This window comes from Eublepharis macularius, chromosome 6 (genome assembly GCF_028583425.1).
Source record: "Eublepharis macularius isolate TG4126 chromosome 6, MPM_Emac_v1.0, whole genome shotgun sequence".
Lineage (NCBI taxonomy): Eukaryota > Metazoa > Chordata > Lepidosauria > Squamata > Eublepharidae > Eublepharis > Eublepharis macularius.
This window is the reverse complement of record NC_072795.1, coordinates 91,158,932-91,183,010: the sequence shown is the minus strand read 5'-3', so window position 1 is coordinate 91,183,010 and position 24,079 is coordinate 91,158,932. Positions and strand designations below refer to the sequence as shown.

General features: G+C 39.1%; 1 protein-coding gene across 1 annotated transcript in view; it reads left to right on the top strand.

Moving 5' to 3' along the window:
* The first annotated feature begins 7,237 nt into the window (after positions 1-7,237).
* Positions 7,238-24,079, top strand: part of C6H10orf90 (chromosome 6 C10orf90 homolog) — a 165,296-nt gene continuing 148,454 nt past the window's right edge. Inside the window, 1 exon segment of the mRNA XM_054982518.1 lies at positions 7,238-7,397. Within this exon segment, the coding sequence (XP_054838493.1) occupies positions 7,238-7,397 (160 nt within the window).

Sequence of the window (24,079 nt, the reverse complement as noted above, 5' to 3'; positions counted from 1 at the left end):
TCTTGTGAACTGCCAGATTCTGCCCTGCCATCTGCTGTCTTTCCAGGTGCACCGTGGAAGAGCCAGCAGCACTACTGATGCAAAACTGACAACTCTAAGCTCAGATGTGCATAAATTTAGACACAGGCTGATTCTGCACACATTAGATAATGCACTTCCAATCCTCTTTATAGATCATTTGGAACGGATTTTTTCATGTGCGGAACAAAAAATCCACCTCAAACGATTGATAAAGTGCATTGAAAGCGCATTATCCAGCGTGTGCGGAATCAGCCACAGGTCGCTTCCACACACATTGGATAATCCACTTTCAATACTCTTTAGTGAACATTTGAAACTGATTTTCCATGTGTGGAACAAAAAATCCACTTCAAAAGGATTGCGAAAGTGCATTGAAAGTGCATTATTCAAGCCCCCGGCCACCTGCTCTCAGGCGGAGAACAGGCAAAGAACGCTCAAAGACCTCAGGGCGCGTCGATCTCGGGTGAGGGGGGGTTCTGCGCTAAGGATTCTCTCTCGTCCCTTGAGGTCCCACCCTAAGACAGGTCGGCTAACCGGGGCCAGTGCGGCTGGCATAAGACCTATATGCCCAAGCTTCAACAGGGGAAAAGTAGGTGGAAAAGAAATTGAGATCGAAGCAGTGATTACAACCCAGAAAGACGCTTGAAAAGGTAAAGATCACTATCTCTCGAATTGGGATGGATTGCTTAAAGTAACGAACTTTTAAAGTGAAACTTTAAACTGCAACAGACGGAATATAATGAGGGGAAGACTCGGCAAGAAATAGTTTAGAAAAAGGACTAAGTTAAATGAAGCTATTAAAGAAACTGGACAATTGTTTTTCATACCTGTGGTCAGAGAGTGATAGCAGGCTGTGAGAAAATTTCTATCATCGCGAGAGCTGCAGTGGAGAGACGGGAAACAGGAAGTGCGTCACAGTGATAGAGCTGCTGGAGAGAGACGACCCTTATTGGAGACAGGAAGAAGGGAATCACCATTTTTGAAAAGGGAAGGACTTTGACTTCAACAGGAGAGGAAGTAGGACATCTTGGATTGCAAAAAGACTACAGAAAAACCATAGAGAAAAGACGCCCGACATTTTGGACTTCTTGAAACATCCTTTGCTTTTTTTAAGAATCGGGACAGTCAAATTAATTTAGAGGGACATAAATTTAAACGCCACGGAGCTAAGGAAACGTGCAGAAACGTGCAGATTCGTGGGAGCGAGGTAAATCAAGTCCCACGATGTCGAAAAAAGAGTGGCAAACGGCTATTGAGAACCTGGATAAAAAATTTCTGGAAATGTTAAAGGAATTGAAGGAGACAAAACAGGAGTTGGTGAGGGAAGTCAAAGATGTTAAAGAGACAGTAAAAAATGAATTGGCAGAAGTAAAGAAGGGAATGGAAACAATACAAAATGACTTGCAAGCAGCGCAGCAAAAAGTCAATGTAGTCGAGAAGGTGGTGGAGAATCTTACAGAGACGCAACGAACGGATATGAGAGCGATGAGGGGAAGGATGGCAGTGGCGGAGAGTAAGTACATGGAGAAGCAGCTGAGGTTTCGAGGTTTGCCGGAAATAGATGGAAAGACAGCACAAGAACAGGTTACAGAGGTGTTAGCTGAATACCTGGGAAAGGAGGAGGAGGAGGTTGTGGCTATCCTTGATGTGGTGTATCGAATAAATTCCAGATTGGCGACCCAGAGGAAACTACCAAGGGATGTGATTGTGCAATTTACGACAAGGAATTCAAGAGAAATGATAGTGAGTAAGCAGTTTCAAGATCCATTGATAGTTGATGGCAAGACGGTTATCATCATGAAAGAGTTACCCAGATCGGTGCTGCTTGATCGGAAAAAATACAAAGTCTTAGTTCAGAATTTGAAGGACATGAAAGTAAGATACAGATGGGAATTACCGGAGGGGATATCCTTCGAATTCGGAGGAGTGAAAAAGCGCATCAGATCTGAATTTGAGATGGAAAAGTTTATGAGAGACAATGAAAAAGACTTACCAACAACAAGGCTATGAATATGGAGTGTAAAGTACTATCTTGGAATGTAAATGGACTTAATTCACCTAATAAGAGAAAAAGTATTTTCCACTGGCTATTAAAACAAAAATGTGATATTGTGTGCTTGCAAGAGACCCATATTAGAAATCAGGATGTAAAATATCTTAAATTGGGCAAGTTGGGCAATGAGTTTGTAGCGGCCTCAAAAAAGAAAAAAAGGGGAGTGGTATTATACATAAGAGAGGAGCTACAGCCAAAGCTAATGATTAGAGATGCGGAAGCCAGATTTATAGCAGTGGAATGTACATGGAATTTAAAGAAAGTGTTGGTGATTGGAATTTATGCACCAAATGGAGCAAAAGAGAGCTTCTTTGAGGATTTAAGGAAGCATTTAGATGAACTCTCTTATGATCAGATAATCCTTGCAGGAGACTTCAATGGAGTTACAAATTTAGAACAAGATAAAAAATCAGTAACTGCACAAAAGAAAAGAGGACTATTACCAAAGACTTTTTTTGCATTAATGCAACAGGAAACTCTGGAAGATGTGTGGAGAATGCAGAATCCCACAGGTAGACATTATACATTTTTCTCCGCAAGGCATTCTACCCTATCACGAATCGATATGATCTGGGCCTCAAAGGACTTAGTGCTTTGGACTAAGGATGTAGAAATAATGCCCATGGTAGGCTCAGATCATAACCCAGTAATGTGGAAGTTTGGAAAAAGAATTAAGAGGAAAGGATGGAGAATAAATGAGGACTTGTTACAAGAAGGAGAAAATATGGAGATGTTGAGAAGGGAAACTAAATTCTTCATACAGTATAACATGAATCGAGAAGTACCAACCAACAAGGTATGGGATACATATAAAGCAGTAATTAGAGGCATACTAATGGAATTAAATGGAAGAGCTCGAAAGAAAAGAGAGGAGAAGAGACAGGAGATTATGGAAAAAATAAAAGCAAAAGAAATACAATTAAAGAAAAGACCAGGGAAAAAGAAAATCTATCAAGATATTAAAATCCTTCAAGAGCAGCTGACGGCAATGAATAATAAAGAATTGGAATGGAATCTTAAAAGAATGAATCAAAAGTCGTTTGAAGGTGCAAATAAACCTGGGAAATACCTGGCATGGCAATTGAAGAAGAGAAAGGAGAAAAAGACAATTAATAAAATATGTGAGGACAATAAAGTGCATCTGGAACAGACTGCTATAAGTAGAGCTTTCTATAAATTTTATGCTAAATTGTATGACAAAAAAGAAGTGAATAAAGATTCAATAGCGACATATTTGGGGAAAATTAAGCTTCCAGTAATTTCGGACGATTGGAGAGCTAAATTGAACAGTGAAGTAACAGAGGAAGAGATAAGGAAAGCAATACAGTCAACAAATTTGGGGAAGGCGCCGGGACCTGACGGACTCACAGCTAAATTTTACAAGGTAATGGTCAATGAGCTGGCATCATTTCTAAAAGAAGTGATCAATGGTGTTTTGAGAGATCAAAGAATTCCAGATACCTGGAGTGAAGCTAATATATCATTGATCCCTAAAGAAGGACAGGACTTGACTAATGTTAAAAACTATAGACCTATTTCCTTACTTAACAATGATTACAAGATCTTTGCGAAGGTCTTGGCAGAGAGACTAAAGGGATGGCTTTCCGAAGTTATTGGGGAAGAACAAGCAGGTTTTTTACGAAACAGACAAATCAGAGACAACCTAAGGACAGTTATAAATGCTATTGAATACTATGATAGGCGTTGTGATAAGGAGGTTGGTTTCTTCTTTGTAGATGCTGAAAAAGCATTTGACAATTTGAACTGGGACTTTATGTTTGCCACTATGGAACAGCTACAAATGGGAGAAAGATTCATAAGAGCAGTGAAAGAAATTTACAGAGACCAGAGTGCAGCAATTGTGGTGAATGACGAGTTGACTAAAAAACTGACTATTGGCAAAGGTACTAGACAAGGTTGCCCGTTGTCTCCACTGTTGTTTATTTTGGTTTTGGAAATTTTAATGGTACAGATTCGAGAAGACAATGCAATCCGTGGAATAAAGATAAAAGACTTTTCCTACAAGGTCAGAGCATTTGCAGATGATATAATGTTAATTGTGGAAGATCCAATTGAAAACATGCCTAAGGTAATAGAAAAAATTAAAGAATTTGGAGACTTGGCAGGTTTTTATGTAAACAAAAAGAAATCAAAGATATTATGCAAAAATATGACTAAGTTAAAACAGCAGCAATTGATGGAACTAATAGATTGTGAAGTAACAAATAAGGTGAAATATCTGGGAGTTGAACTGACTGCAAAAAATATAGATCTATTCAAGAATAATTATGAGAAATTATGGACTCAAATAGAGCAGGATTTGATTAAATGGAATAGACTGAACTTGTCATGGTTGGGAAGAATTGCAGTAGTTAAGATGAATGTGTTGCCAAGAGTGATGTTTCTGTTACAGACAATACCAATCATTAGGGACTCTAAGCACTTTGACAAATGGCAGAGGAAAATATCGGAGTTTGTGTGGGCAGGCAGGAAGCCTCGAGTGAAAATGAAAGTATTACAGGATGCAAAGGAAAGAGGTGGAATGCAATTGCCCAATTTGAGACTTTATTACGATGCAATTTGTTTGGTATGGTTGAAAGATTGGATGAAGCTGAAAAATCGCAAACTGCTGGCCTTAGAGGGATATAAAAAATTATTTGGATGGCATGCATACTTATGGTATGATAAAGTAAAAGCAGATTCTATGTTTTTGCACCATTATATTCGGAGAAGCCTCTTCTTAACTTGGAAGAAGTACAAAGACTACCTGCAAGAAGGAATCCCCTCCTGGGTGGTTCCATATGAAGTAATAGATCCGAGAACGGTTGATAATGAACAACAGTGCTTAACGTACAAGGAGATAACGCGAATAGAACTTGCTAAAATAAGAATAAGGACGCAACAAGAGTTGTCTCCAAATTATGACTGGTTTCAATATAGACAAGTTAGAGATCTTTACTATTCGGACTGTGCGAAGGGAGGGATAAGAATGGAGAAGTCAGATTTAGAGAAAGCAATTCTACAAGAAGAAAAAAAGGAAATCTCTAAGATATACAAAGTACTGTTAAAATGGTATACGGAAGATGAAGTAGTTAAAGTGCAAATGGTGAAGTGGGCTATAAATTTTAATAAAGAAATAACAATGGAGGCGTGGGAATATTTGTGGAAAAATACATTGAAGATTACGACATGTACCAGTATTAAAGAGAATCTCTACAAAATGATTTATCGTTGGTATTTGACACCAAAGAAAATTGCTCTAGGGAACTCGAATACATCTAATAAATGCTGGAAATGTAAAAAGCATGAGGGATCTCTGTATCACATGTGGTGGACTTGTGAGGTAGCTAGGCAGTACTGGGGGGCAATAATAAGAGTAATGAGTGAGATTTTACAATTTCAAGTTAATAAGAACCCAGAACTCCTGCTACTGAACTTGGGAATGGAAGATATTCCAGCACAACACAGGACATTGCTATTTTACATGACAGCAGCAGCTAGACTCTTATATGCGCAGAAATGGAAAGTACAAGAAGTGCCAACTATTGAGGACTGGATTTACAAATTGCTGTACATGGCGGAGATGGATAAAATGACAAGAAAATTGAGAGACCTTGACCCTGGACAGTTTAACACGGACTGGGAGAGGCTGAAACGATATCTGGTGAAAAAATGGGAGGTGGGAGGACTGTGGCAGTTTGATAATTACTGAAATACAACAAAAGGAGAGGGGAGTGACTATACCGGGGGGAGAGAGTAAAGTGGAAAAAATTCTAAGCAATTATTTTATTTGATTAGTATGAATAGTTGGGTATCAATAGTGTTACTATTATAAGGATTATAAGGATAGAATTTAATTAATTTTTTTAAGTAAGCAGATAACTGTACAATGGAGAATTAATATACATTAGCATACATAATATAGGTCTAATTGATAGACCTTTGTTGAATGTGTACATGAATTGTTTGTTGTGTAGTTTTACAATGGAGAAATTAGTTAATCAAAAAGGACAAGACATGTAAAAGAAAGTAAAGAGTAACACATAGAGTACAAGTCAAGTTGATTGATTTATAATAAATGTATGCAATGTTTATAGAAGTATGTGAAGTTATGCATAAAGAGGGACAAATTGTTTGTCCCATTTTGAAGTACTTAGAAAGAGTAAGATAGAGTACAGAATACCAAAATGATTATTATTACTATTATTGAAAAAGATAAGTTAAGATTGTCATACTTTTACCCATTTGGGAAGGAAATTAGAGATAGCACTATGTTACTATAGAAAAGCTTAGAAGAGTTTGAAAGTATATTATAATAAGTACAATAAGTTTGAAATGAGTAGAGGGAGAATAGACAAGGGGTTGGAAAACTGTTGGAAGTCAACAAAAGGGGGGGGGAAGGGAGGGGGTTAGAATTGGAAAATTTAAGGGAATGTGATTGTAATAAATTTTATATGTGTCTAATCCAATAAAAATTTTTATAAAAAAAAAGAAAGAAAGTGCATTATTCAACGTGTGTGGAAATGGCCACAGATAGCTTCTTGGGAAGCTTCTGCTTATTCTACTGAGTTTCCACAAAAGACCCTGACAGTCAGTTTGTGCCATCTACCTGTATATTATTCAGGTCGAAAGCAAGTTACATAAAGTATAAAACAAGTATTCATGTGCTAGATCAGTCCTTACATCCACTCCACAAGGCATCCAGAAACAAAGAATACCACCACTTTAAATATTAAAGTTGAAAGAATGAAAGATTCATGTGCTTCAGCCAGAGACATATTCTCGGTGGCTGAATGCAAGATCTCCTGCCAGCAGAAGGCTGAAATATGCAGCAGCCAGAATTTATATGCAGGCAATGGGGCCCCTGCATTTAGAGAGACAGATTCGAACCAATCAGGCTAAATGAATCAGCAGGCCCAAGCCTTATCTTTGTAGATAACCCTCATTAATCCAGTGAGCTTCAGAGGACAAAAGAAAGAAATGAATTGCTTCATTTGTGGCTCTTGAATGGAATGCTAATGAGGGGAGGTGGAAAAAAAGTTAATTATTCATGCCAGCCTACAAAGAAGGCAGATCCTGGCTTTCCCTGTTACCATTGCAACAAGTGTGACTGCCGGCCTAGTGAGGGCAAGGTAGGAAAACATTCGAACTCAAGGAGACAAGATGCCTTCTCAGGAGAGGAAACCCATGTTCTACATCTCACACAGCCAAACGGATTTAAAAGCAACGCCCCTGGTAGCCTGGAATCAGGAAAGAAAGTCATTTATATCTCATATTTACTTCATTATTAACCATTCCTGCTGGGGGGAACAGCATAGCCTTGGTAAGTTTCGGACAAAATTTTAAGTTTCTCAGTAACTGAACAGTGTTTTGTGTCGGTTGGAGTGTTTGAACTTTGAAAAGTCTGTGCGTGGCATGGTGGATTTTGTGTATACAGAACAATTTAAAGAGCAGATATTCAAGACCACTATTTAAAGTACCTTGATATTAAATGCAATGGAATAAAAATATAACAGCAGACTCTTAAATTCTAAATATTTCTCCTTGTCAATTGAAAGCAAACATGTTCTTAACACAATAAGTAAAGGAAACTTTTAATTCAATATTCAATTTCTTGCAAGCCAAAATCACAGCAAATTCAATCCACTGGTGCAGTTAAAAGAAACCAAAATGAATCCAGGTTTTTCTTATTTTTTTTCTTTCTGCTCATTTATATCTGTGAAATTTTCTGTTTAACATATATTTAGTGCCAAGTGGATGCTATCAAACATTTTTTGAATGTATTAGGGTGTTTGTTGTGCAGCCTGAATACTGCTTTCTAGTTCGATTGTCTTGCAGGACGTATGTTCTGCTATACATCATTTGAAAGCAACATTATTAATGAATCTTGTTTTTCCAGTGGCAAAAAAGACAGATGCTGTGTCTGTAAGACACAAAACAGTAGGAGGGTGGTGTTAGGCATCTATCTCCATTAGTCAGGGTATTAAAAACTCGTGAAAGTTTTGATTTGTTAGTCAACATCAGTGAAATTGTTAACGTTTTCCCATATGCCTTGCTGCAGCAAAGACAAGTATCTCAAAATGTAAATAATGAGTTTGCATTAATTTGGAACAACTCGCATGCCAACATGCAAAATAGATGTTTATCCCATTACAAAAAAAAGAAAAGAAAAAAAAACCTGAAATAAATAAATTCCAAGACAAGAAGACAAATCAAAACGGGCTTAATCTTCTTATGTGAAAACAGTATTAGCATATGTCTTGCTTCAAATTTACTTGCTTTTCTTCCAAGTTGGTGATTTATAGCAATTTTCTTTCTTTGTGTCAAAGACAACTTGATTTTTACAAGAACAGATGTATGGACTGAAAATACGACTGATTGTATAGTAAAGTAACATAAGGTCATTGTGTATAATAGGGCACCATCATTTGAAAATGCAGCTTTTGAGTTTGTGACTTAAAGGAACAGATAGGACATAAGGCAACATAGTGCCTTACGTCATATCTGTACATGATCTATGGTTCTAACACGTTAGTGAAGTATTTGAGAACCCCCTCTCTACAATACAGCCCACCAATATGAGTAAAAAGCCCTTTTGAATGATTTAGTTTTGCACCGTTTGCGGAAAGACAGGAGAGTAGGGGCTCTCCACAGGCAGGCCATTCCACTATCCTATTTAAAACTGTCTCCATGGAAGTGAGGGTGGAAAATAGTGTGAAATCTGAGAATGTATGAACAGTGTAATATCTAAGGTCATCATCTTGCTTGTATTCCTGGGGTGCTGCATTCCTTTAATTTTCCATCTAGTTGCATGAAAATAATACTCCAGGTATCAGATGAGTTGAGAACCACTTTGGCCATTAGTTTTGTAGTATGCATGTCAGTATCATGAGGTGATTCCAGACGGGTAGCTGTGTGAGGCTGCTTTCACACATGTTCAATATTGCAGTTTTAGTGCACTTCAGGGATCATTTGTAAACGATTGCAAAAGTGCACTATCCAATGTGTGTGTTGTAGCAGCAAAATGAAACAGAAGCACAGCAGCAATTTAAAGATTAACAAATTTGTTAGTCTTTAAGGTGCCAACCCATCATCATGTGGGTTTCAGTGGAGGAAGTTAAATGGATGCCTTTCCCCCAGTGAAGCCACATTCCCTTAGCAAGCGTTGGGGTACCGGTCAATGTAAGAAAAGGCTGCAACAGGCAGTTCTCCATACCTGACATTTGCATTACCTCATAACACATCTTCGTTCACTCATTCATTGGAAATCATTTGGTGTTTTTTTTCAAATACCCAAGAATGTACATGTATATCTTTGCATCATGACATCACAGACAACCTGTGATCGTTCAGCACTGCAGAGGCACACTCACCATTGGACAACTTATTTCCCTGCCTGGGGAGATGTAATCATGCTGTGACTGTATGGCTGTCAGTGAAGATGGCACAGCTGTAGGTTCATTTCATAGTAATTGCATTATGGATATTGAATTCTTTCCTATCTTTGTTTAATACTATCCTTCTGGCAGTGGGCAGAGGTCAACTATCCATGCTGATTTTATTAGATATTTTAGTATCCTTTCATAGGGCTGATCATGAGGTTTTATTGAAATGCCTGTGGGTCCTTGCAAAAGATAATGAGGTTGCTCTTGATTCCTTTCTGGCAGGTGCAATGAGCAATTTCTCATCTTCATAAAGGCAGCTTGCTAACTTTAGGTCCTACTGAATGTGGGTCTCCCCTGCTTAAAATGATGCATATGATCATTATGTATTTGTTTGTAGTCAGTATGTGGATTATCCAACCTGTCCACATATTGTTTACAGGAGAATTGCTTAAGTGGCAAGGGTTGGCATTTACCTTGATATAAAACTTAATGCCAGTGTTGAGTTTTGTTTTTACACTGTGCCCTTTTAAACAATGCTGATCTTTATTAACTTTTTGAGCCTCTATCCTATCAGAATGCCTCTGAATCATAATTGAACAATTAAACCTAAAGCTACAGTAGCATAATACTTTTGCTCTCTTTTTTGTATGTGTTTAGTCGATCCTGATAAAGGTATTATGGTGCTCTGGCTTTTGAGTGTTTTTGCTTGAAATTTTCAGACAATAAAACAGGGAAGACTGTACAGTCAAGGAAAACTGTAATTTTCTTCTCCAGAATCTCTCCATTCTTTTAGAGGGTTTTTTTGGTAGATGTTTTAGCCTGTAAAGGATAGTTATCATAGTATCCCATCCCTGCCTGTGGTAGGTATTATGGGCCAGCCAATACCCAAAGGGGGGGGGGATCTTTGAGAAAAAATCAGCTTTTAAGGGCCTTTGTGGAGTCAGCATTGGTTGGTGAATGATCACCGCTTGCTACAGCTGGCCAGTTGCCAGTCTTTTTTAACTCCATGTAAATTTCCACACAGAGTAATGTAGATGGTATCATGATGATCCAGGCCTCCTCAGCCCTTGGCTCATCCCCTTCACCTGCTCGCCATTGAACTCAGCTCCTGAGCCAGGCCACCGAGAAGGCAAGGTTCATGGGAAACCTTAACTAGATTGGACTCCTGTCCAAACTGGACCAGAGAATCTCTAGTTATGGATTTTCCAGTAACACTACTGAGAGGTTGCTAATTCGCTTTTTACCTCAGGATGTGTGTGTGAAAGAGAATGCCTGGCTTCCCCTTCTCTGTGATCTCTCTGCCTTTCCCCCCACCTTGTGTTTGTATGGGGATGTTCTTCAGGACTTTCTCCTTTTTTTTTTAATATCTAACATAAAAAACTACAAAAGACTACAAAAGTATAAGGGGGAGAGGAAAAAAAAGAAAGGGAAGGGGGGACTGGGAAAAGGGGAAGAGCAACATATAAACAACAAACGCTACACTACATGTCTTGTATTCCCTTCATGCTGCAATTTTTCTTAAAAGTTAACTTTCTAATATGCTATCATATTGGCAGATCTCATACAATACCGACTATATTCAGGATCAGGTTTTCTCCCCCCCCTGCGTCTCGGTCTCAGTTCTCTCTGCGCAGCTGGAGCAGCTGCGCCCACTCTCTCCTCCCCCCCCCCCCACTTTCCCCTTCAGACTTCGTACTTTCTTCTTGCTGGAACTCCTGATGGTTGAACAAAAAGTCTGTCAGCTGCGCTTCCGATGTAATCTTGTAGGTTTGATCCTTATATCTAAACCAGACGCCTTCTGGAAACAACCATTTATATTTTACATCACATTTCCTCAAGAAAGCCGCAAGTCCTTTATACTTAAATCTTCTTTTACGAGCCAAAAATGGAACATCCTTCAATATTTTAACCTTGTTGCCCAAATAATCCAAGTCCACATTATACGAATTATATAAGATGGTGTCCCGAGTCTTCTTAGATGAAAAGTCAATAATAATCTCACGAGGCAGCTGACGCTTCATTACATACTTTGAAGATATCCGCCGGACTTCCAAAATATCGCTTTTTAACTCTTCTTTAGTTGCCTTTGCGAATGGCGCCAAAAGTCCAGACACCAGATCTTTCAAATTTTCACTTTGCTCCTCTTTTACATTCTGAAAACGCAGTACCGTTTGGGCCCGGTCCACTTGCAATCCTATTATTTGATTCTCCAAAAGCTTCACTTCCTTACTTGTTGCTTTCATGAGTACTGCATTCTCGTGTGCAGACTGCTCTGCTCTGGTCGCTGTTTCTTTAATGGTTTTCACTTCGCTTTCCACTGAATCAACCTTTTGCCCCATTTCATTCAGTTTCGCTACAAAGGGCTGCACAGCATCAAAGACTGCTCATCTCACCATCTCTTCCAAAGTTTCCCCCTTCCCCTGTAACGTCGCCATCACCGATTTACTCATTGCTGGGCTCTGCTTTCTCGTTGCCATCTTGGGGGGGGGGGGCGCCAACTAAGTTCCGAAACTCCGTGAAGGGGAAGAAATCCGCGCCTTCTTAGCTTCAACTCCCACCAATCCTTCGCATACGCTTAGAAATCAGAAGGGATTCGCTTACTTACAGGTTTTCACCTTAAATCTGCTTATTGCCGTTCTCCATGACCTGGCAGCACGCGAAGTGCTGTGCAAGTCTGCCGGCCTCCGTTGGAGCAAATGGGCAATTTACCCCCTGCATTGCTTTCAGGGGGTTCTTCCCGCCGCGCTCCGGACCCCGTCTCCCTCACTGGGAGTCCTGGGGGTTAACCCTCGCGGGTCAACCGCCCGGTCAGGCTGCTCGGACATTTCCTCCCGGACCTACGGAGAGGAGCGTCTGATATGGCCAGGAAAACGAAACCGAATCCTTCAGGACTTTCTCCTGAAGTAGCCTTGAGTAGCATAAGCAGTATTGGGGCATGCCCTTTTCCCTGAAAATCAGTCAGTTTGGGTTGCAAAAAGAACTTTATCTCACTAAATGTCTATTTAAGCAGGAAGCACAGATAGTTGGGAACTACCTTACAGAAAAAAAGGAACTATAGCAGGATTCAATGGAGAAACAGACATAAAAACAGTGTTAGCTAGTAACTTACACTCTGTTGAACATCCCCTAGTCCTCCTTGTGTGAGGAGATGGACCAGCCACTGTGCTCCTTTGAATGAACTTACTGAGGACTGCACTCATGAGTGTTGCAGGACTAAAGAAAAAGCACTTGGTTACATGACCCTTTTACCTGACTGCAGTTTGTGAGTTTCCACCTATTAGAACCAATGACAACATCTGGGATTGTTCTCTAGTTCCCACCGTCTAAACAGTCATCAATAATATCCCCAGTTATTTATCAGAAGCTTGCTGTTGTCAACCCACACCCCCAGTTTGGAGTTGGGATATATTTGGCTCTCCCCACCTGCAAGGCAAGAACAAGATCTTCCATTCAAGAAAAGATAAAAGCAAGCAGATGCTTCACTGCCTGTGCCTTAACTTTCTTAGGACATACATCACACAAAATCTGTTGCTTTTCTCAGAGTGCAGCTGGGGATCTGATTGCCCATTCCAGAAAATAAATGTGTATTATTTTAGAATGAGAGTAAGCCCATTTATAATAGCTAGAACCAGAGAGAAGGAGGTGGGCATCTTACCACTTGCCTAGAACATGAGACAAGGCCAGCAAAAGCATAAAATCTGAAGGCACTTTAAAGTTGTTATAAGATCCAATCCACACATATAGCCAGCCATATGTAGTGGTAATAAGGTGGCAGAATGGACTGCAGATGACAAATGAGGACAACATTCCTCTAGATGAATCGTTCCTGAAAGTGAAAAATTAGGCCAGTGGACAAATGTCTAAGATAGAACTTTGTCTTGGATGTGTTATTATTTATTTATTTATTTTTGCAAGGGATTGTTCATTGTTGTGTCTTCTGTGCAGTCCCACATGGGAACTATGCATGTGCTGGACAGCTGCACATGTTCTAAAGCTCCTAAACACATGAGATGCTCACCTAGCCTTTTTGCTTGCTTTCCCCCTCAATGTGGCTATAAAAAGCAGGATGAGCAACTCCTTCCCTCAGTTCTTGTTTAGTTGCCGCTGAAGGACATGTTTGTCGTTTCTTGACTCCATCGATAGATGAAAGTTCAAGCCTTTGGCTCCATGGCTTTGAAGGTACTATTCAAGAAGTGTTCACAATGTGGAACCAAGATGGCCCAATCCGATGGGCACGACAAATGCCTGCCTTGTCTGAGCAAAGATCATGACAACTTGCGGTGTGCAGTCTGCAAGCAATTTACACCCAAAGCACGCCATGAAAGGGTGTTGAGGATTAAAACGGCTCTGTGGGATTCAGTCTTGAAGAGCTCTAGTCTCTGATCAAAATATCACAGATTTTGGACCGCAGTGCCAAGAACAGGCCTCTTCAGTTCCTTCAGCATGTTCGGCGCCTATTGCTGGTCAGAACCAGTCAGTTCCAGCCATGCCCTCAACAGTTCCACCTCGGTGCCCATCAGAACCACCTATGAAAAAGGCTAAGCTCAAGTCGAAGCATGCTGATAACTTGTTAACTTTAAAGTTGCATAAGTGGAAGAAGGCCTCCTCTTCAGTTCCAAACATGTTGGTTGCATCAAGTCTGCTCAGGGTTCTGAGAACTCCATTTCCAATTCCTAGATGGTGCTCGGTGTCAGTTCTGTCCCTTTCTGGGGGTGAGATTTTTGAAGTTACGGAACCGTCAACAGCTATCTCTCCACTACCACCATTGCCAGTATGGCCTGTAGAAGAGCCAAAAGGCTCCAAAAAGTTCCTCTCATCCGAGAATGACCATAGATTGGAACTGGCTCCTCACCATAGATGTCATCGGTTCCAGTATTCTCCATATGGCTCCCCATACCATTACTACTCTTATGGGTTTGAAGCTTCTCTAGGCATTAATTCTTCCATGATGAAGAACTCTATCTTTCCATTTGTACAGAACCAAGATGAAAATTGAAAACTGCACTGATTCCAGCCATGGTTCCAGAAGATAATCTTGCCCTGGAACCAACATTGAACCAAACTGTGCACTCTGATGACAATTCTGATATCAGATCCAATCTCACATCAGAACCTTCTCCACTGGACTCTGCTATATACCCAAATGAGGATCTCTGCTTATATACCAAGCAGTATATACTAAGGCTGACCCTGCTTAGCTTCCAAGATCTGATGAGATCAGGCTTGCCTAGGCTATCACAGCCAAGGCATCCTATAAGATGGTGATTCAATAAAAGACATCACCTTTCTTATTTTGAGATTTTTTCTTTCCTAAAGATAACTGTCAGATTACCATTTTTTGCAAAAAAATAGCTCATTCTTCATCAGCATAATCTGTCCCCATCTTGATGTAGGTTGCCATTTATGTCACCCTTTTTTGAGCTGATTTGACTTCTTATAATTTATGTCTTACCAATTTCTGTTTCTGTAGTTGGTAACTGAAATCTGGGTAGACTTTAGAACTCTAAAGTAATATTTTCTGAGATGTTTCTTTGCGTTAATTTGGTGTTGTTGTTCTGGTGTTTGAGATTTTCTAATCATGTACAACTCTTGTTGGACTAGATTCTCTTTCTGCAGCACTCCATATTGTAGACACAATTTGCTTTAATCAGGGCCCTTGGTATTCTGAAGTACTTGGGAACAATTTCTACAGCAAATTTGAATAAATTCAGTACCAATGTCTGACACAGTGATCAAATGTAATTGCCTGCAATTTCACACCCACAAGATCCTTAGTTGACTGCAAAATTCCTGGTACTTTGGCTTTTTACAATTTCATCACCATGGAACCCTTCTTTTACAGTAGCACTCAAGTCTTTTAAGTCACTTGCATGTAAGATAGGGTTTAGCATAATGTATGGAGATTCAGCCATGCAGCCTTGTTTTATGGGGCAGAAGGGGAATCATAAGAATAACCCAAAAGTGCTCAAGAAATAATGACACAGGAAGCATAAGCTTCCAACAAACCCAAGATAATATCATTAATCATGATAACATGCCCAAAATAATTAACCTCTATGAAAGCCGCAGCAGTTCAGAAGATTTCGTTAGTGGAATCCCCTGCAAAAAACAAGAGATATTATCAAACCATTACATGCTTCTACTGTGTTAGTAGAAATTATGAATAAATGCTGGAGGAAAAGAAGTTGAAACCTTTCCTTGTTTGTCTATTCCTTATCCCTCTCGTGCTCTTCTTGTCCTTGAGACATCTTCTTACACGTGATTTTCCATCCAGTGTTTATTCCTTAAACTTTTTGGCATCTCTTCCTTCTGTTTATTCCTTTCCCCTTCCTCTTTCTTCTCCTAACCGTGTCTTTGAATCAGGCTGGCCGCCGTGGTAGAAGTCTATCAGTGCTGAGTTTCGAAGCATAAGTGTTCTCCCTGCAGTGCTACTTCCAAAGCACAACTGAGTAAGAATATGGTTGTGCATTCCAAAGTGCTATGATAACAGAGTTCTTCTGGTGAAGCAGCAGGAGTTGGTAGCCCTGCTGTGGTCTTCAGTAACTGGGAAAAAGGTAACTGGCAGTTAACTTGTGTACAAAACTGCCAGTCAGCGGCTTTGATCACCCTGTAGGTCAAGGATAAATGGATATGAAGAAACGAAAGAGGAAATAAAGTAGGAAACTATTATGTGTCACACAGTACTACTCAGTGAAACAATTTTTATATTTTGGTAGGCTGCTGAAATATTTTTGAAAGCATGTGGAACCTCCTATTTTATGTCTCATTTACCATGGTTTATATAGTGTATTTCTAAACAGTCTAGCTGGCACAGATGATACCTTGCTAAATACAGGCCCCAGATATTTTCCGGTGGACAGCCATGATGGTCTGCAGTAGATGAGCAAGGATTGAGTTTAGTAAATGTCTTGTCAAGGTGGCTAATTAGTCCAAAAGCAATTGACTGAATCAGTAGATCAGGTATGTGTTATTTGGGTCTTAATTTAATGGCCATTGTAATATTTAGTGACTTGTTTCTTATTATGGACAAAATTTGAAGAAGTAACACCTTAAGTCTGGGTATCTAAATCCAGACACCGACTTGTGTAGTTCAAATTTTGTCAGCAGAGAAAGTATATAACAAATAATAACAATCAGAGGGAATTTCTCAAGCCTCTATATAATTTCTAGAAATGGGAACTGGGTGAAATACAGTGTGATGAAGGGGTTCTGTTACTAGTAGGCAGCAGGACTAGGAAGCTGGAGCTAGTTCTGCCAAAAACCCTGGAGAATCACTATCAATCAGAGTAAATACTGATCTGGAGAGACTGGTGGTCAGATTTAGTATAAGGCATCTTCTTATATTCATATGTTTAAAAGTATTTAAGTTCAAAGAATAAACATTACAATTATGGTGGGACACCTTTTTGATTTCTATGCTAGACTAAAAAGATCTGCAGACATTCTGGGAACCAAAATGGATTATGGTAAACCTGCCAAGACCCAAGTAGATATTCAGTTAATGAAGTGTATCCTATCCCTGCCCTACATCTCCATTGAACAAAATTTGAAGCCTTTGTTCAGCCTACACAGCCTTTGTTAAGTGGATTTTCTATTGGCGAAAGAGCCACTTAAACTGGATGGAGTCAACTGAAGCTGAAGGAAGACTCCTTGGAGGCTGGTTGGATCCACCCCAACTTTCCCCAGAGTACTGCATTATAATTCAGACCATGTGAGAAGTGGACTTAAATAACTTATTTCTAATTCACTAGGTCAAAGTCTGTCGCAGTAAAAGAGCTAGAAGCCTCTTTGAAGAAGGGAGCTCTGACTCTTGAAAGCTTACATCCTGAAAATCTTGTTGGTCTCTAAGGTGCCACTGGACTCAAATCCTGCTGTCTTACTGCAGATCAACATGGCTACTCACCTAAAATTATCCTTGAACCAAGCAGTTGGATCTAGTAAAGCTTTTCCATGAATGAAAGAAGGGGTGATTTTTGCACCCCCTGCCCCACTGCAGACCTGACTTTCCCTATGCTGTTCTGGGGATGAGAGAATTGTGTTTCACTGATAGCAATCCCTTCCATCAGCAGAATTCAAGTCAAGATTTTGATTGTCTGTACCAAGGTGTATGTGTCTGGGAGACAGAAGAACTACATCATCTTTTTGAGAAATAGCTTTCAAAAGAGTTTAAGCTAGAGTTTCTAATGGCCAGTGGAGTAGGACTAAGCTATCCAGCTGACTGGCTGTGCACAGTTCTTATTTCTGCAGTGTGTGTTATGTTGTGAGTTAATAATATTGGCCACTTGCAATCAGAACCAGATTTTTTTAAAAAAATTAACCCATTATGGTACAAGCCTCCATTTTTTAATTTTGACGCCATTACTAGCAGCAAACTCTATGACCAATATATTAGGGGTTTGTTTTATTACTTGCAGGAGCCTTTTTATACAAGACAGCATTCACCAATGATATTCCCTCCAAGAAGTGGAGGACTTGGAGGGAATATCATTGGTGAATGCTGTCTTGTATAAAAAGGCTCCTGCAAGTAATAAAACAAACCCCTAATATATTGGTCACTTTGTTCGGAGAAGTCTATACATAATCTGGAAGAAGTACAGAATTTATCTACAAGAAGGAACCCCTTTGTGGGTGGTTCCATATGAGGTGATAGACCCGAGAGCTGTTGATAATGAACAACAATGTTTAACGTATAAAGAAATAACTAAAACTGAAGCATCCAAACTTAGAATAAAGACACAAGAGGAACTATCACCTAACTACGATTGGTTCCAGTATAGACAGATCAGAGACTTATATAATTCGGACTCTGTAAAGGGAGGTATACGAATAGAGAATTCGGAACTAGAGCAGACCCTTCTTAAAGAAGATAAGAAAAGAATATCCAAGGTATACCAAGTACTGTTGAAGTGGTATACCGAGGATGAGATAGTTAAAACACAAATGGTGAAATGGGCTATAAACTTTAATAAAGAAATAACAATGGAGGCATGGGAATACTTGTGGAAAACTACAATGAAGACAACGACATGTATTAATATCAAAGAGAACATTCATAAAATGATCTATCGTTGGTACATGACACCAAAGAAGATTGCGCTAGGGAATTTGAATACTTCTAATAAATGCTGGAAATGTAAGAAGCATGAGGGCTCCCTCTATCATATGTGGTGGTCGTGTGAGGTAGCCAGGCAGTACTGGGGGGAAATAATAAGAGAAATGAGTGAAATTTTACAATTTCAAATTAATAAGAACCCAGAACTCCTGCTACTGAACTTGGGAATGGAGGGAATTCCAGCCCAACACAGGACGTTGATATTTTATATGACAGCAGCAGCTAGACTTTTGTATGCGCAAAAATGGAAAGTACAAGAAGTGCCAACTATGGAAGATTGGACTTACAAATTGCTGTATATGGCTGAAATGGACAAGATGACAAGAAAATTGAGAGATCTGGACTCAGGGCACTTCAACACAGACTGGGAGAAGCTGAAACAATACCTGGAGAAGAAATGGGAGGTGGGAGGAAAACTGTGGCAGTTTGAGAACTACTGAAGTATTGAAGTAGAGGGGGGAGACTTTACCGGGGGGAGAAGAGATAAATGTGAATTAATAAGCAGTCAGATTAATAGATTGACATATATATAGATATATGTAGGTTAACAAACAGAACATAGAGAAAATAATTAATTATAAGGACTAAATATAAGGAGCGATTAACTAACAATATTTTCTTTTTTTTCTGACAAGTTTTGTACCAAACTGAATGTCTGAAGATATAGATGGGTCAAATTGATTGACTACGTGAGGAGAGATATATAGAACTATTATAAAAAGATAGAATGAGTAATATATATAGAGAATAAGTCAAATTGTTTGATATAAACGAATGTATGATCTATATGGTTTATGATATATAGAAATACCTGAAATTGAAAAATTGGGATAAATTGTTTATCTAAGATAGAAACAAAGGCTTACAGTTTGGGCATATAATGTTAAAAATAGTTAAGGATGTACTGCTTAGAATAATGGAGAATATATATTTGTTTTAGATAGAGGAAGCTAATAAAAGTAAGGGAAAGGGGACAAAGGGTTGGAAAGCTGTTGGAAGTCAACAAAAAGGGGGGGGAAAGGGAGGGGGTTAGAGATGAAAAAATTGGGGAAAATTGAATGTAAATGTGGAAATAATGGATTCTAACCCAATAAAAATTTTTCAAAAAAAAAAAAAAGATATTCCCTCCAAGAAGTCTGGAGAAGTATTTATTTGTTGGAAATATTTATAACCCTCCCTTTCTCCCAAAACAGTAGGACCCAGGGTAACATCACAATGAAAGCTATCTTCACCTTGAAAATACTTGGACAATCAACTTTACCCAGTGCTACCCATACCTTTTTCTCCTGGCTTGCCCTTTGGGATCTATGTAGTGCCTGCATTGACTTAGTTCCCCCTGAAGTCCTGGATGAATTTAATTTTGTTGGAGTACTTGCATGGATTCATACTGGTACTCTGTCTGCTTTGTATCAACTGTTATTGATACACAACCAGTGTGGTTTGTTCTAATGCATAGCTGATGCAATGTCTTTTGTCTGATTCATAGCTAATTTAAGTTTGTTTATACATTTTTATCTCATGGTTTTATCTCATTTTATCCCCACAACACTGTGAGGTAGTTCAGGCTGCTAATCTGTTATTAGCTCCAGGTCACTTCATGACTTCTATGGCAGAGTGGAGAGCTGAACCTATGTCTCTCAGATGCTGATCTACTAACTACTATAACACATTGGCTTTCTGACTTGTGGGATTACCACAGTATGCCTCTGCAATCACTCATGCAGTAGGTTTGTTGGTATTTGTAGAGAATCAGGAGCAGAGTCCGCATTACTCTGTATTACTCCATGTCAGTTTGAGAGAGGTTTTTCAATCCTCTTCTCATGATGAACATAAACATCAGTGATCCTCCAACATTTCAGCCATGGGTGCCACATTGCCTGCTTATAAGTTTCCTGGTACCCGTTTGCTTCTCCCCTAAGTATCTTTCCCCCAAAGCAAATGGTCTCCAGCTTTCCTCCACCTCGTTGGAGAAGAACCCAAAAGATCACAAGAAGGAGATAATCCTGCACCTGGCTATGGGTATGCTTGTAGCCAGAATTGGATCACCTGGTTAAATTAATTGGATCACAAATGGTTAAATTAATTAAATAACAGAGGCACATGAATAAAGTAGGAAGTTATCTTTACCTTTCTCTTTAAAATGTGACAGCATTATATCTATGTACTCTGTTCCAAAGAATATTGCTACTTTAAATTCACTCTGATGGATTTTTTAGAAAAATAACTCTTGGAACACACATCACAGGGAACTAATGTGAAGGAATGAAATGTCAGATTTGCAGAGTGAAAAGAAGCTTCTTGTGAACATGGGGTTTGTTGCTTTAAGGTTTCTTATGTAAAATAAGGAATCCCTACAGAGTAGTATATAGTGTACTCCCCCTCCCATATGCTTTTGGCCATACTGCAGAGAGAGTTGCTGTACTATTGGTCTACAAGTATTGTAAGGGATAATGTTATGGAGATTTATTCCTTGCTAGAGGCTGAGCATGGTGTCCTTTCACCACTTCTGGATGAAATATAGATCTCTTCTTTTACAACGTTACAGGCATTCACAAATATTGTATAATTTCATAGCAGTTTTATGGTAGATTAGAATGTGAAATTGACTTGAGTACAGATGAAGAGTTATTTCTATTGCAATTTCCCTTATTCACATTTATGATGCATGACAAGTATCTCCTGCGACATTAGATACTTGCCAGGTAGAAACAGAAAAATAACCACCATTTTCATTTTGTGCTAATTTTATTCTACCTTGGCACACCTACCTGTTTGAAGCAGTTCAGGTTGTTTCAGTTATGCAAGGGTTCAGGCATTTCACCTTAAGACTGTTTTAATCTGAATGTTTTGTTCTTTTTGATAGGTGTTGTATTATTTCAGATTCTGGCTGTGAGGGTTACTGCAACGGACAATTTAATGATGAATCCCTGATAATGTTAACTTGTTACAAAATAAAATGCAGGCTAGTAAGGCTAATCCATCTGCTCCTATCATACCTTTGTCCTCTATGAAAAAGGTGATGCCTTAAAGATGAACCAGATTTATTCGGTATATTTTTGTGAGTCAGCTTCATTGGACACAGGAAGTGTCATCCATTAGGCAATGATATTTATAGTTGTCCTATATTTATATTTATACTAAAAGCTGCTGACAAAGAAGGGCAGTTTAAAACATCAAAAAAGTTATCAGTCCACTCAGACAATAGGATTAACATAAGGATGGATCGAATAAAGGAAAGTGCAAAGTGAAACATGATTAGCAGATTCAGTTAGAAAAAGTGTAAAGAATTATATAGCTGAACTAATTAATATCTGTAAGGGGGTGAGACATACTAACATCTCTCACACACATCCCTCCACCTTTCTGTTGGCAGGTTTTTATAAATGTATGTACTTAGAGGATGGACAGCTCATGCATCTGAACTCTGATTTATGAAATATTATGCTGGAATAAATGTTGTTAGTGTCACTGGATTCCTGTTTTATTTTGCTGCCACACATCAGGTATTGTTCTCCATAGTGCTTGTGGACAAAGTAGATAACATACAAGGCAGACCAATCACTGCTCATTTGGTTGTCTCTTGTCCTACTACAAAGAATGAAGAAAATGTCTAATGCTTTAAAAGATGCTTTACCATTGCAAGTGCTTCAGTAATTTCTTGTAATAGCTCTGAGAATTCTACTTTCAAGAGCTGTAAGCTTTCCCCCACTCTTTTTCTTTTGCAATTTTTTTTGAAGTTTTGTGCAGCATCTTTTCTCAAGCTATGAGGTCTGTAATGTAATCAGTATCACCTAATATGATATTCCATTCTATTCAAGCAGCAGCATATCAGTTTGTTAACAAAAACGAAAGGGGAAAGAAGCGCAGATCTTTTGCATATCTGAATAATGTAGAATGTACCATGGCCCAAAGAATCTTTTAATGATTTCCAGTTCTTTTTCATCCTGTATTTGGCAAGCGTACCTTTTCTAACAGTCATTGTAAAATATAACCTGTGTTGTAATGTGGGTTTTCTGAAATAAAATATGCTGAATGTAGTAGATTTTTAAAAAGTAAAATATAAAATCTGTATGTTTAAGATTACTTAACTGGTTGGGGTAACTTTCTCTTGCCTACCATAAAAAGTCAGCTTGGTTAAATGTTCCAGCTTACCTTTCTCTAAGACATTGCTGAACAGTGTCTCAAGATGGAGGCAGCTATTTCAGTGGTGACACTAGGAGTAAGGTGCATCTGTATGGAAGCACTTAAGCTCTGAGAAGACTGTACATTATGTGTATCAAACATACCCTGGCATAGTGAATCTATTCCAGTGTAGTCATTCTCTTGTGCTGGTAGTAGGCCAACAGGTACCAACAGTAAAACTTGGGTTGCTAGGTCCCCTGCAGCCCAAACCAGGGGATGGAGGGGTCGTAAGAGAGCACACGTAGGGGGAACTTATCTTGCGTGCATGTTCTAGAGTTCCTGGGCCCATTCCCCTACTTCCCTCCCCAGTGGCCAGGTGAGTGGTGGGGGGGGCAGAGGATCCCCCACTCCCACCAGGAAATTGGTAACCTTAAGTAAAACCTAGCCTGAGGGGATGCCACATGCACAGAAAAGGAAAGCTAGGCAAAGCTGGAGGTATGACAGGGGAGGTGGACTTAGAATCCTGTGCTTGCTCAGATTTCATTCCAATTCCAAGATTATATTGCTTTCCCACTGAAGTCAATGGAGAGTCCAAGATAATCATCTACCCCTCTGTCCCCTGTACACAGCTGCAATGAAAGATAGGGTTCCAATTAGAGAGACAGTGTCAGCGCACCAATAGGCAATGTAAGACTCAACCAGGCGATACATATATCAAAACTATAGCACGTATCTGCAGAGCCATGTATATACAAGTAAGAACTTTGTGATAAAGAATCAAGAGGAACACACACTTTATGCAAAGGGAGCATTTTCCACAAACACTGAATAGCCAAGGCTATATCACTGATTTATAAAGAGGGAAATGATCCAATGTTGCCCCAGTCGTACAGACCTATGTCATTGTTGAATGTGGATTATAAAATATTCACCTCCATTTTGGCAGAAAGACTTAGAAGATGCATAATGAACATAATACATCCTGACCAGACAGGTTTTGTGTCAAAGAGATATATGAAAGAGAATGTCCGATTGGTAATTGATGCAATGGAGCTAGTGGGGGGAAAAGGACACAAGTTGGCATTCGTTTTCCTAGATGCTGAAAAAAAGCATTTGATAATCTTTCCTGGACCTTTTCACACAAACTAATACAAAATCAAAACTGTGGCTTGAAGTTTTAAAACTGGTTAAAAGGAATTTATGCAAAGCAAAAAGCGAAGATTTTAATTAATGGAGTACTAACAGAAGAATTACAAATAGAAAAAGGCACTAGACAAGGATGTCCACTATCACCACAATTATTTATCTTGGCTATGGAAATTCTTGCTTCAAAGTTAAGGCAAGACCCTAAAATTCAAAGTCTGAAAGTGGATGATGAAGAATTTA